At 39.5% G+C, this 15,541-nt stretch overlaps 1 protein-coding gene across 1 annotated transcript in view; it reads right to left on the bottom strand.

Moving 5' to 3' along the window:
- MCC (MCC regulator of WNT signaling pathway) overlaps positions 1–15,541 on the bottom strand; it is a 209,070-nt gene that overhangs the window by 190,828 nt on the left and 2,701 nt on the right. The window contains exon 2 of the mRNA XM_035888472.1: positions 1,116–1,327. Within this exon, the coding sequence (XP_035744365.1) occupies positions 1,116–1,327 (212 nt within the window). The remainder of the gene's footprint in view (positions 1–1,115; positions 1,328–15,541) is intronic.

A 15,541-nucleotide genomic window follows, 5' to 3' on the forward strand; every position in this document is an offset into this window, starting at 1 on the left:
TCCAGTTTCCATATGCTTCTGTCCAGTTTTGAAGATCAAAGACTTTATGATTTATCACAGCTGATTCCTTATTATCCTTCCCAGGGAAAATGAGGACACAATTCCTTTAAGGAACCATCAAATTCCTTGAACTCTTTTCTCCTTTAAGTAAGTTTTAGTATCTACATATTTTTACTCTGCATATGGAAACTTTAGGTCCTATATCAGCTCATGTTCAGGAACTTGAATAAAACTTACAAGGCTTTTGTAAGGCACTTTCTTTCCAATAATACAGCTTAAAGAAGTTGATTTTCCTCTGTTGCCAGCAGTCACTTCCATTAGACATTAAGTCTTCAGGAGGATATTGGACTCGATGACCTCCTGAGGTTCTCTTACAGCTTGAATTAGCCTATGATACTATAAACTAGGACTCTATTTCATCAAAGTCAAGCGTGCCAATGAATAGTCATTTTAAAAATGAGAAACTTTTTGCTTTCCTTTTAGCATTTTTTACTTCTCCACTTAAACTCCTGTGCAACATAAACCAGAAACATGCTACAAAATGGGTGGTCTTTTATAACACGCTAGGCTGAAAATTACACAAACTTGATTCCAATATGACAGGGAAGCAAAAAATAATGCCCTACTCCTTCAACAGTTATGTGGTTTTTTACAACAGAGAATAGTTGTTCCCTGTAGAAATAAAAAAGCACAGTGCTAGCACACCAAGGGTTTAAAGCAATTATGAACAAAAATTTAGTGGTCAGTAATGAAATAACATAGGAAGAATTTTTCTGCACAACACTTCTAAACAATCTGACACCATACTTAAAAAAATTAATTGGTAGGAAGTTTTCAGACACAACTCTTCTTCTGTTAAGCTGTGTAAATTAAGGACTTCACTTTGGCTCCTCACAGACTCCTACTCTTTTTGATGAAACTCAGTTACGCAAGCTTTGGAAACACTATACACCTAGCAACTGCTAAAATCACGTTGGTTTTCTGAAAGGCAACAGCAGCGTGGCATTGTTCCCATGAAGGCTCAAAGGGCCTACGGCTGGAATGAATATGCTTCTTTGGGAAAAAACAAGAAAAAATTTCTACAAAACTTAAAAGCAGAGACAAAATACACTTACAGTGTTGGCAAGTTCTAAGTAGCTTCCTCCAACAGAGTTGCTAAAATTTGAGGCCTGAGCTAGAAGCCTTTTCAGAGCAGCCTGTTGAGTCACATTGCTTCCACCATACTCCAACACCTTTTGTAGCCTACAATGACTCTGGAAGTCCGGACTCTGAAGGTCTCTTGCTCCTGAATCATATTCCCAGCTTTCTCTGGCTCCCGATAAGGCACCTAAAATGCAGAAATGGAAAAACATTCTAGTACGGACTGTGTATAAAGAACACATAGAACATAGAATATCTCAAGTTGGAAGGGACCTGTAAGGAACATTGCATCCAACTCCCTGCTCCTTGTAGAACTAAACCATATGACTAAAAGCGTTGTCCAGATGCTCCTTGAACTCTAATAGGCTCGGTGCTGTGACCACTTCCCTGAGGAGCCTGTCCCAGTGACTGACCACTCTCTCAGTGAGGAACCTTTTTCCAACGTCCCATCTGACTTCCTCCAGTGCAGCTTCATTCCATTTCCTTGTGTCCTGACCCTGGTCACCAGAGACAGGAGACCAGCACCTCCCCCTCCACTGCGCCCCATGAGGAAAGTGCAGACTGCGATGGGGTCACCCCTCAGCCTTCTCTTCTCCAAGCTGAACAAGCCAAGTGACCTCAGCCACTCCTGCTAAGTCCTGCCCTTGAGGCCTTTCACCATCTTGGTCGCTATCCTCTGGACGCAAACCCATAGTTTGATGTCTTTCTTATACAGAGGCATCGCAACCTGCACATGGGACTTGAGGTGGGGCCACACCAGTGCTGTGTAGAGTGGGACAATCACCTCCCTTGACCAGCTTGATATGCTGCACTCGATGCACCCCAGGACACAGTGGGCCCTTTTGGCTGCCAGGGCACACTGCTGACCCATGAATAAGTCTGCTCGTCTTTCCAGAAAGAAAAAAAGCAAATAGCTCCACCACCATTACTCCCCATCTTGCACATGCTAACAATGCCAGAAAGAAAAAGAAGTAATAACATTTTCAATGCACAGATCATTTACTAAATTACAAGATCCAGAAGGAAAAATAAAAGTATTTGCATACATTATTTAGTATAGACTAAACCCAGTGTAATTTACAATAGCTAAGGACTACTGAATGAAAGCATCAGTTACTATGTCAGACTGCAAAGCAGTACTCATCAAAGAACAACAGAGGAAAACCATAATTCACCTCTCTTTGTTTACTGAATACCAACACAATACATCAATCTTCTAGCTGTACAGTTCACCACTTTTTATGTTAGCATGCCTTTCTTACTATCTCAGGATTGCTTGTTTCAGTTCAAGTTTCAGAGACACTCAAATCACAAGGTGTTTCATTACAAATCAGTACAAGAATATGATCATGTAGCTAGTGACAAACAATGAACACTTCAGAGAAAAGTTCTGTATCATGAAGCTGTCGGGTTGCTGTTTCTCAATGTACAATCCTTCCAATTCCCTACAGCTGGAGACAGGCTTAAACCGTAAAAAAAATTTAACAAAATTTTCTTATTTTATCAGTAGTGATTTCATCCCTGGGTGCTTCTGCTTCCCATACAGCTGTCCCACTCCTTTTAAAATCTTATTATGTTTTAGGCTCAACAATTTCCTATGGCAAAACATTCCATGGTAGACACTAGATTGTTTAATAACCCTGGGCAGCACTGTAAAATTTCATATGTAGCATAATGAAGATTAAAACAATTAAGTGACTTGTCCAAGCACACATTCTAAGTTAATAGAGAAGTCAGAACAGAATCCAGAGCTACAGACTAGAGCAAAACTCTTGAATCCACCACACAATCATCAAACTGTAAGTAATTGTCTGTAACACCATCCTATTAGTTTGAAAGCTTTTCCTTTTTATGAGCTAGTTCTCAAATATTCATCAGCATTCTAAGCAAGCGTTTACTAATCAGTGGTTATTACTTATCCAGTATAATGCCAGGGAGAAACAATAAACTATATAATGAACTATTAGAAGAATGCCTCCACCTTGCCAAGAAACTTGAAGCTGTAAAGTGCAAATAGAAAACTAGCCAGAAGGCAAGCAAGACCTAATCTGTAGCTTTAGGTCAACAATCTAACCTGTAAACAATCTAACCCTGTAAAGCAGCTCCCCGTGGCAAACCAACCTAAGAAACCCAGAGGTGGTTTCCCTGCCTTACCATAATGAGAAGATGCTACTCTTTAAACGCCTAGGTAACAAATAACACAAAACAAAGAAAGAATTACATTTTATACCAATATAATTACTGCGATTCATTACCACAAGTAAAGATTCATTCAGTTACCTTTACACGAAGAGCATACACCATTGTACTTAATCTGAGCACACGCTGCAAGCTCTCCAGCACAGTGGAACTAAGACACTGCTACCAGTAATATCTTATGCTGTGTGTCCTGTACTATGCGTAGCGACTGTGCACAGTGTCCGGTACCCCCCGCCCTCTTGTGGCTACAGTGCACTGTACAGCAAAAAAAAAAAAATAAACCCAGCAGCTCACAGAGCTGAAGCAGCAGAAATGTCTTGGGAGCCTGAGGGAGACGGGGGATCAGTTCAGCCATCTCCCAGGCTTGAGAACACCATGGGAAAACAACTCCCACCTGTACAGGCACAGTCACAGAACTAAGAGAGCTGGTCATACAGATACTCTTGTTTTTACAGAGCTAAATACAGCACATACTTCAGAGTACGTGCACTAAATTTCTATTACTCACTGTTCTGCAAAAAAGCTTTCACATTCACTCGATTAACAACAGTAGTTTTTTTGAAGACCTGAGTGGCCTTCATAGGCTGCACCATCTGCTGTTGGATTGGAAGCCCTCACAACGCTCAGCTGGCTCGGAAGTCACCTGTCAGCTGCAGGTGCATCAGGCACTCCAGGAAAGATTGGGTTTTTATGACTGTACTTTTAACCCAACTTCTTCTTAAGAGTTCAAACCTGTACTCCTGATTTAAAACATGCATACGAAAAATGCAAGGAGAGATGACTGTTACACAGGAAGGCACTTCCACTATTTTATTTTGGGCTTAACCCTAAATTTCTAAATTCGCTCACTGTTTTCCCAACAGATTCCAAAACCCTGGCTGTTGAGATGCTGTCCTCCTGGGTAGTGCACCTTTCAAGTCTCAGCTCTGCAGGGAAACTCTGGAGTTGTCAAAACTGAGATTCCAGTTCTAACGACAAATTCCGTAAACAATTAACATACAACTCTTCTATGTTGCTATAATTAATATACAGCTCTTGCTCTTACTGTAGTAATCATAAAGAAGTGATCATTAGGTATGACCACCAAAAGCTGATAGCTGACCTGGTAACTAGGAATCTATAGTTCCTAAATATGTGTTTAAGAATTAGTCTTTACAGAACTACACACATCCCAAAGTAGTTTTCCCTGTTGCTCTACACTTACAATCATTTCTGTATTAAATGAAACAAAACTATTCTCATGAAAATCCCCAGGTAAAAAGCATGCCAGAGAATTCACATTATTACAACTACTAAGCAGAAAAAGAAAAAAATAAAATTAGTTGCACAATCTTTGTACCAGCCAAGTAATACAAGAGTATGTAATTCTTTTCAAATTATATATGTAATGTTTCAATTCTAGAGGAAGACAGTTAAATCAATCCTTTTTGGACTGAGTGGATATATCAAACTTCTCTAAAAGTGCAGTATAGAAGCTTCTGATTCTAAACAAGCTTCTACACAAGTACTCTTTTAATTGCCTTCCTAGCACCACTAGCACTTGCCTCTCTTAGCTTGTAATTAATTCTGGGTGAAATTCATGTTATAGCAAATATTCAGCACCTAATAGGAAGTTTTTGTTTCTAGCCTTTTGTAGAGTAGATGAGTAGAGCACCTGAGCATACATGGATCCATTAGCAGCAGTCAGGTCAATCACAGCAGGGCAACCTAAATCTTGTCCGAAACATTTATTTAAAGATTTTTTTTTTATTTAGTTAGCCCCAGCTCTTACTTATTTCCTTACAATTTACAATTATTTAAACTTTGACATATCACATGTAAGAAAAACAAAGGACAGTTTAGTTTGATGACACATAGACGTACAAGATTCCATAATCACAGATAAAATTTCTGTTGGTGAATTGTACCAAAGCTGTGTAAAGTAACTTCAGTCAATCCACTTGATAAATATCACTATGATAGGATACCTTGCCCATCTGCACTGAGACTTCTTGCTAGCTTAATCTTCCTTTATCACCTGCAAAGTGCTCAGTAACACCACAGTTTTCTGGTACTGGTGCCATGCTGATCTGAAATAAAATGGCATTGCATCTTCTCCACTAACTACTCTGCCTAGAAGCTTTGTACTCTGCAGCAGAGAAGCAGGTGCTAACCTGCCCATAGGTACAAGCCTACCCATACAGCCAGGCTTTTTGGTTGGGTAAAGGTTAACTTTACCAGGCTATGCTGACGGACCAAGCATTATGCAATTTCATCTTCGCTCACAGAGTAGGAACAATAACCCACCTGAAGATGTGTTAGTTGCTGAAAGGATCTGGGATATCAGGAGCAGCGAGGTACTGTAAGATTAGCCCTGCATCAGCTTCTCAAATGAGTCTGGCTTATGAATGGCAAACATGAAGACAGTCAGCGACCTAAGACCCTATGAGCACAACCAGCCTCTAGGTCACATAGCTACCTCACTCAGTGAAGAGGGTCTTAACAGCAGAGATTCAAAGTCTGATTGCTGTTTTTCATGAGGTACTAGTGACATATAGTTACTTAAACTGATTTGAGGAACTCTGACATTTAACACAGAATACAATGCATGCTGGGCACACCTTGCAGCTTCTGGGAGAAATTTAATTCTAGAATGATGATTTTACTGGTGCGTGGGCAGAGAGTTAAGTCCTCTCAGTTCAGCGTTAGCCCCTGGTATCAAAACCTATTCCAATCAGCCATGATTTTGTAATCAGAAGTTGCATAAAAACATTTTCTTCATGCCTTACTACATGTATACGAGAATTCCTGGCGACACAGTCCATCTGATTCTACCATCACATTTCACATGCTGGATCACTCAATAGGCATAAACAGTTTACAGATTTAAGCAATTAGTGACTTTGTATTTTTTTTAACATGAGCCAGACAGTTCTTCCCTTTTCCACTTCCATTTTGTTCAATATTCAAAATTCAGGTTCTGATTGACCAAAGACAGAATCCTTCTGTATTCCAAAAGCATTATCTTATCAGACGAGTGGCTATTTTTCAGCATTTTTTTTTTTGCTAAGTTTTCACTCAACAATTAAAATGTGAAAACCTATTAAAAACAGTAGGAATTCTGAGTGCTTATTCTATTATTCAATGAAGACAACAGGGAGAATTGTGAAAAGCACTAGGCATTTCAAAGCTTCCTACTGACTTCAGTAATAATGGTTTTGGTGGTTAAGAACACTACTGAATGACAGGAAAAACAAATTAACAAAGAATAGTCATTTTGCACTTAATAGTCAGCGGACAGAGACATCAAGGAGTAGGCCTAGCTATAAAAAATGGGTGTAGGGCAGGAAACCAAGAGGAATGGAAAATAAGTCTTTGGACATTCAGACATTCAAATCCCATAAGCTGATGCAAAAATTACAGGGCCAAAGGCACTTCAAAGAAAATTTAGAAGTTGAAGAGAGCTCGGCTCACTCAAGGAACATATGAAGTATGGTAAATAAAACTGAAAAGAAGCCATGCTCCAAAGAGGTATCAACTTTATAGTAAGCCAACCTGACTAGAGAAGTGAAAATTACAGTCATATTTGGAGCTTACTGAAACGATTTCCATTGTTTCCCACATAACATCCTGTGTCTCTGCAACACCAATGTTCTCTGTAACACACTGGAAAACAAGTGTTTTCTCTCACATCCTGCTGTCTGTGATATTTTTCCCTGAAGAGTTATAGGAAACTAATGGTGGAGTGGGGATAGCTCTTTTGTTCACAAAAACCTTCTGGTAGAACTGTTTATGTCTGGAATGGAACCTACTTAAAACCACAAGATAACCCTAAAAGGCTCTGTGCAAGTCAGCAAACCACTCCCATACAGGAATCAAAGACCAAAGGCTCCAGTTTCACCGTCCATGGTTATCACCTGGTACACGTCCACATCCAAAGCCTGTCTGCTAGAGTAACTCTTTCCTATTCAACAGGAAACACACTTTAAAACCTATTTATTATTTTGCATCAGATGACAAAGCAATATGAATGGTAGCACGGCAACAGAGTGATGGTAATGACTGATACTCGCATCCACAGGTGGGTGAGAATGTTTATTTAAAAATACAGAAAGCTGCCTGCTAAACATCCATTACAAGTTCTAGGAGAATTCAGAACAGCCTTTATATTTTTGGAAAAAAAAAGTCTGCAGAGGCATAATTTTTAAATGCATTCTCAACTTAGCATTCAATCTTAGAGAAAGTTCTCACCGGAACTTTCTGCAACTCTTCTCCAGTAATTCAGAGGACAATGATTTGCTAGGGGAGAAGCAGTTATGAGAAATAAGGAATCTCTAAGTCACGGGTCTGTGGGATCACTAACTAGGTCTCGTTCCTCCCACCAGACCCTTATCTGGTTTGATGATGAACACTGCACAGAAGGTGCTGTGTTAGGCTATGTTATTTCAGTCCTTTTCTCCTTAGGATTGGAAGTGAGGATAACAAGCTTTAAGGGAAGGAAGCCACAAGTGTACCCCACCCTGACTAACTAAGGCAACTTACTCCAAGGGAGAAATCTGTTTCATGAAATTACATCTAAGAGGAAAATTGAACCAAATCAATCATTTTTGCTCTAAAAAAGAAAAGCCCTGAACTTCTCAGAAAAATACATCTGATAACTTTGATAATTTTTGTTTAGATTTAGTGTTTGCTAAACCCCTCTAAGAACAAAAAGCTCCAGAACTCTTTGATACCATGCCGAGAAAGTATACTTCGAAGGAGTATGAGCAGCATTTTATATGCCTTTACTAGTACTAGGAACTTAAAATGCACACACTTGATAGCATTTCAGAGATCACAAATATACTCATCAGTATCAAACAAATGATGTAATAAAACATGGTTTGGGCATGAAAATATGACAAAGAAGAAATGGAAAGAGAAGTCAAGATTTGACTGAAAAATTATTTACCTTTGAGAACACATAAAACTAGTACAATAGGCAAGAATTCTCTTGTAGACACAACTCAATAAAATAAATCTTCTCCAGTTATGTTTCTCAGTGCCACTGAAGGCTCATGCACACTTTTAGGTGCGTATTGTAAGCATAATATGTACAGCAAGAACAGTCAACTCATGCTTCATCTAGCCTGTGTCCCTGAACTACAGTTACGACGTACTCACTTTCTACTGGTATGTTTCTTCAAATCGTCACAAAACCTCAACTGTATTTCCGGTTCACTGAAGCATCCTCAATATTGGTGCATTCAGAATTCAGGAATTCTGGAATTTTGTGATGCCAGACTTACTATAGCATAAAACTATACAGTAAATCTGGGAAATACTTACATGCACCTTTAAAGACATTAGAATAGTTTGAAACTTAACCAGCATTTTCACTCACTAAAGTAATGCCAGCATCTCTTTTTTTAGGCTTTTGGGTTTTGATTTTTTTATACTCCATTACGTATTCTTTTAAGCAGATTTTTACCAAGTATAAAAACTACCTAAAATCTTAAGAAAGAAATAAACTGAATGAAAATTCGGACAGATAAAAGAATGAGTTTGTCAAGAACAAAACCGTAAAGTAGGCAATCAAAGTTTGTATCAGGCAACTCATTCTTTATGAAGTCTTGAGAAAGTAAAACATTTAGCGCTATGTCTCGTGAAAGAAAAAGTTTCTCTCATTGCAATTTCCCAGTCATGCAACACAGCTTTGTGGATGAAGAAGCCAGGCTTGTTAAATGAGTAGCCCAAGCCATGTATATTAACAAATATTGGAGGAATTTCAGTCAAATGACCTTCTTCAAATTTATTTCAATTGCTGTAGAAATGCATATCTGTAAACTGTTGTGGTTTCGGCACTTGCTATCAGACTGGCATTGGCCATATAGGAAATGATGAAACAGAAAACAAAAAAAGCACACTATCCATGACACCTTCATACACCTGTCCTTGAATCTGAAATGATTTAAAATTATCATTGAGACATGACAACCATTTCCTCCATTCAAACACAATAAATGGATGATGGGAATGACTTATCAACAGTCTAGAAACCAAGGTCTCCCAGAACCCAGGTGTTGTTTAATTACCAAACTAAATTTTGCCAGAACACTAATGGCTAACAACTGCACTGTATTCAGGAACTCAATATAATATTTCTTTTGAAGTTTACAATAACGGAGACAATAATCCTTTTTTTCCTGGAAATGAATAATCTCTAGTAAAAAGAGGTATATACAGTAATAGGAAAAAGGGCACATAAAACCTGAAATCATAAGAGGCTAGATAAGTGCCAACACACCTTCCAAGTACAGTATTTGTACTGTACACACTGTACTTTTGACAAATTCTTTTCTCTCACATGGCAATTTTCTCTATATGCAAACAATCAGCTCCCCCCCAGATTATCTTCCACTCAAGACAATCTCAATTTGGATCTGACTTCAACTCGTGTAGCAAAGCAAAGAAACAAAACATCCTGAATTTGTCATCTGTCACTGTCATTTTGCTGCTTGCTGCTTTATGAACCATAGTATGTCAGACCTACACTGGTGATATTAGTGGGCAGTGTGAAGAGCACATCACCACATAAGTCAGGAGAGGGCAAGCAGAAATGTGCTGACAGGCAACCCTTGTTTTACAAGAGGTAGAGAGTGGGATGTGTCACAATGCTCATCCCGAAGCCAAATGAAGCATGGCCTCTGAAAACCCCAGCTGCACCCTTTTGGTTTCTCAAGCTTATTGCAGTTTGTGTAGAAAGCATAGATTGGGACAAAAGTGCTGAAGTGATGCTGTAATTCAGTCCCACACTCCACAGGGCAAGCACAGCTTCATGTCTTGCCACTGGCATTGACCAACAAGCATGGACAGCATTGGCTGTGCATTAACATTACTCTGGAACAAGCCAGAGCTGTGGTGCTCTGTAGAGCTCTGTAGTGCTAAGAAGCCCAAGGACCAGGCGCCAGCTCCATGCTTGTGCCTGGGCCAACCATTACATTGACTCTTGGTAGCAGCAGATATCAAGAAGAGCAGCTTCCTGCATTTCCCTCGTAGGCATGTTCTGCCCACTGATCGGTCTGTCTTCCCCCCTTCCCTGCAATTTTTTAAGCTCTTTGGTAATTTCAAAGACATTTGGTAGTGGTGTGAAAGCCTCAAATATACAAAATTCTTGTAAGTTTTGTGGAAGGCACAGAGATGATAGGCTCTGTTAGTGCTCTTGCTGAGAAAGATAATGCAATGTGATGCCATGCTCAACCTTGATTAGACACAAAAGAAAGGGGGGGGGGGGGGGGGAAGGAAAAAAACCCTCCACACATGGAAGAAGTAGGTCAGGAAATTGACCAGATTAATGAAGAATGGACTTTGATGAAACCAAGCAAAGTGCAGGTGTGATGGAACCAGAACTGGCTTCAGCGTGCAACAACTGACACCACACGCCACCTCTGCTGCCCAGAAGGACTGTTACGACAGATGGAGCCCAAAGTAATGGACTAAATGAACTCAACGGACATTTTAGAGGGATGGCCCATAGACTAAGGGGATGATAGTGTTATTTCCCAGGAGTGATGGTGATTAATTGGAATGTATTACAACCTGTGGGACCTGGGCATGACGTAGATGCCCTAGAATAGGGTGTAGATACTGTCCTGGTTTTGGCTGGGATAGAGTTAATTTTCTTCCTAGTCACTGGCATAGTGCTGTGTTTTGGATTTAGGATGAGAACAATGTTGGTAAGACCCTGATATTTTAGTTGTTGCTGAGCGGTGCTTACACTAAGTCCAGGACTTTTCAGCTTTCCCTGCTCTGCCAGGTGCACAAGAAGCTGGGAGGGTGCACAGCCTGGACATCTCACCCCAGCTGGCCAAAGGCATATTCCATACCATATGACGCCATGCTCAGTATATAACCTGGGGGGAGTTGCCTGGGGGGCAATGTTGCTGCTCAGGGAAGGGCTGGGCATTGGTCAGCAAGTGGTGAGCAATTGCACTGTGCAACACTGGCTTTGTATATTACTATTTCTGTTGTTATTACTACCACCACCACTACTACTACTACCACTACTACTATGATTTTTCTTTATTTCAGTTATTAAACTGTTCTGATCTCAACCGACGAGTTTTCTCACTTTTACTCTTCTGAGTCTCTCTCCCATCCCACCGTGGGTGGGGAGTGAGCGAGTGGCTGGGTGGGGCTTAGTTGCTGGCTGGGGTTAGACCATGACACAAGGGCAAGTGCCAGTTCCACACCTGGGTCACAACAACCCCATGCAACACAAGCATGCCCAGGTGGCCAGGGTAGCCAACAGTGTCCTGGCTTGTATCAGTAATAGTGTGGCCAGCAGGAGTAGGGAAGTGATTGTGTCCCTGTACTGGGCACTGGTGAGGCTGCACCTCGAATGCCATGTTCAGTCCTGGGGCCCTCACTAAAAGGACATTGAGGTGCTGGAGCACGTCCAAAGAAGGGTGACGAAGCTGGTGAAGGACCTAGAGGAAGGAGACAGGAGTGTTGGGGGGGGAGGGAGGGGGCAGGGGGCAGAGAGGCATGTGGGTAGGGGAAGAGGGGGGCGATGTGCATGTCGTGGAAGCACAGAGCAATGTGTTTTGGGGGGAGAATGTGTGTTTTGGGAGGCGTGGAGTGTTGGGACTGTCATACACTGGGTGATGTCATACGCCGGGTGTTTCAGTACCTAAAGGGGGCCTATAGGAAAGATGGGGAAAATCTTTTCAGTAAGGCCAGCTGTGACAGGAGAAGGGGTAATGGTTTTAAACTAAAACAGGGTAGGTTTAGACTAGATATAAGGAAGAAATTCTTTACAATGAGGGTGGTGAAACACTGGAACAGGTTGCCCAAAGAGGTAGTGGAGGCCCCATCCCCGCACACATTCAAGGCCAGGTTGGATGGGGCTCTGAGCAACCTGATCTAGTTAGCAGTGTCCCTGCTCACTGCAGGGGGGTTGGACTAGATGACGTCTAGGGGTCCCTTCCAACCCAAAACATTCTATGATTCTATGATGATGTGTATGAACCATGAGAAAGAACCATAAGAAAGCTTTAACCAAGCCTGTTGCCCTATCAGACACCAGAGAACCCATTCTGCAGGGATGACTTCCACCCTTTGCAGATTCACTGGTGTTTTAACATCCACTATATATCACGGTTTTAATAAGATTAATCAGTTGCCAATTACAAATCCCTTGGAAATCCAGGTTCATTTGTTCTGCTTCTCATAGAACTTAGCACTCTATGTTTCTAAAAAAATCCAAAATAATCATTACCTATATTCTGCTGCTCTGCACAGACATCGGTATCAAAAGAGTTTTTAAAAGTAACAAACTGGACCGCTTACAGTCAACGTAAGTTCGTATGTAGTTAAATTTGGCCTAACAGATATTCACAGCTTTTCCAGTCAAACAAATCTAAGGTGAAACTTTGCTCATAGATCTCAAGAAAATCTGCAGCACACCTTTGAGTCCATAGGGGCTCTGTAGTTTTCTAATTAAATATAGCATAAATAAAGGTAATCACTGCATTAGTTTCTTGAAAGCAATTTATTTGCAGTAAGATAAAACATGGAACTAACTCAAAGCAAAAGTAATGATTTTTCAGCCCCAATTGGCCTGCCTCTCATGCTTATCCATAAGCTTAATTTGAGGCTGAATTTCTAACATGCCTTTGATTAATTCTCATACTTGATCCACAATGTAAATAAATTATCATATCAAATTTTCAAGGGGCTTATTTTCAGTAAAAAGTACTGGCAAGTTGGCTATGAATTAATTACTAACTACTAACCTACAGCCAAAGGTTGCTTATGGATGCTGGCATTCATAACTGTTTATCTAGAACATGAAATCAGATCAGTAAGTACATGCAGCTTTCAATGGGACAGGAAACCATTCACCTGTCTAAAGAAAGAATTTACTAATAAACAGTACCATTTGCTTGTTCATCCTCAGAAACAATGGGTACTAGAAATAGACTATTCTTTTTCATGGGGAAAAATGGCAATTTGCTAATTACCTGTAAAGAGCTAGACAAATCTATACAATTTATAACACAAATAACCCTAATTCTAGCTTTTGCATAAGACATATAAAACCGTAACACTGAAAAACCTGACAGAAGCTACAACTGTTCAGGCAACTTTCTGCTGTAAATCATTAGAGGTGTAGTTCTGCTGTATTGTAGGCTCTCATTTGCCAAGCAATCCACTTCCATCACTCACTAGATGATTCACACAGGTTTATTCTACCCATCATGGCTTTCAGTCTCCATAACTGGAAACAGGACCCACAAACCTGATCAGTAACTGACATTCTTCCTGTATTTCCTACTGAAATGATTTATTTAAAGAGTCAGGTAGCATACGGTCATTGCAAGACTCCAGCAACACTTTCAAAAGTTACTTTATTAATTTTTATTAGATTTTAAACAACGTCAAAAGAATATTAACAGAGTTCACATTGCATTTTGTTTATAGAAGAATTACTGGTTATTACTTGCAAATTACTGTCAAAGCTCCCACTGGCATTAATAGTGTAGGTTAAGAACTACAATACATTATAATAGTCTTGAATTGCAAATATTCAAGCAGCAAAAAGCATTTTTCTAATAACTTGAAAAATGTCTTTTTTCATGCATTTAAATAAAAGATTAAACTTTTAAATCTATACACACATTTGATTGTCAAGATGGTAGATAAGGCTGCAGGTTTGGCTTACTAAGCACATATATGACTGGGTATTAATAAACCTGAGTCCCATACCTTGACTAAAATAGTCAACCAGTTCACTTACTTCTGCATCCCACCTGGAAACATAGGAATAGAAACATCTGTTGGGCAAAATTATTAGAATAACCTTATCAGTGATAAAAAATGATGAGTGAGACAAAGTTCAATAGTCATTCAGATGTAATTATTTCTTAGGACCTTTTCTGCCAGTTATTTTCTTTATAATGAAATGCAAAAATTGTAGGTAGCAAAGATAATTTATTATTTTTATATATGCATAAGTTTTTGCACTCTTTGCTAAGAAATTGTGAATGGCTACAAGAAAAGCTTGCAAAAAATGCTGTCTGACCAGTAATCTCTGCACAATTACATACAGACTCGCAGTGTAAAAATGTCCATTGCAGAGGCTGGTTTCCTTTGCTTCAGATCACCAGGACCCCTGCTAGTCAGTGGCAGTCAAATGAATTTTGAAATTTTGTAATTTACGCACCTCACATGGATACATGATAACAGCTTTCAAGGATTATCAGCAGCTGACACATCATGTAGAAATTAGTCTTGAAAAAGCCCTGTAAACTATCTTTGAAAATAACGTTTATTAAAAAACATGTTCCTTGTCCAAAAAAAAAAAAAAAGATACACAAGAAAAAGAACATCCAGCAAGTTTATGTGTTTGAATTTGCACATGATGATGTCTCCAGTCTTAACCAACGTTTAGAAAGCAACAGCAGTCAGTATAATACAATTGACTTTTTGATCACTAACCAGTACATACGCGAGCCCTCAAGGACATGAAAGGCATGGGAGCATATGCAGATGACAATTCAAGTTTGACTGCAAGTGTAATTCCTCAGCTCTCATTATGGTCATACTCTGTGCAGTGTTTATATTGCAGAAATACATTACAGTGGTGTTTCCTTGCCGCTTTAAAAAAAAGATCTGTAGAACATCTTGAACAGGGCTGCCACAATGGTTTTGGTTTACAACCAAATAAAAAACAGTTGCATTCTAAACACTCATTATTATTACTTCCTCCCATTCTGTTTTTTGTTTACATGGGGCAGCATCTCCATGTGTTCTCTAATTATTAAAAAGTCTAACAGAATCTGCAAGAGTCAAGGCAGGACAAGTACAAAAAGCATGAATGCCCTATAGGTTTAGAAATACAATACAGTAAAATAGTTAGGCTTCATCAGCAGAGTGAAGTGAAACATACCAAGGCAGGAAATTCAAAGGTCTTCTGGACTTTGGAAAAAAATAAATTATGAAAAGAAATATGAATTCACTCACCAACTTTAAAAATGTATGAAATTACTCTTGTACAACTAACAGAAACTGGAAAATAGAAAAAAAAGAGTAGGGATTGAATCGTATACATTAACAAACTTGAATGTTCATCTATGACTATTTCTTGGCAACAATTAATAAGATTTCTTTGTGGGATACATTTTCAGACTGTAATGCAGAACTTTCTCTGGTAAAGCTTAGGACCTACCTATCTTTTACC

This window comes from Egretta garzetta, unplaced genomic scaffold (genome assembly GCF_000687185.1).
Source record: "Egretta garzetta isolate BGI_Z169 unplaced genomic scaffold, ASM68718v1 scaffold271, whole genome shotgun sequence".
NCBI classification, from domain to species: domain Eukaryota; kingdom Metazoa; phylum Chordata; class Aves; order Pelecaniformes; family Ardeidae; genus Egretta; species Egretta garzetta.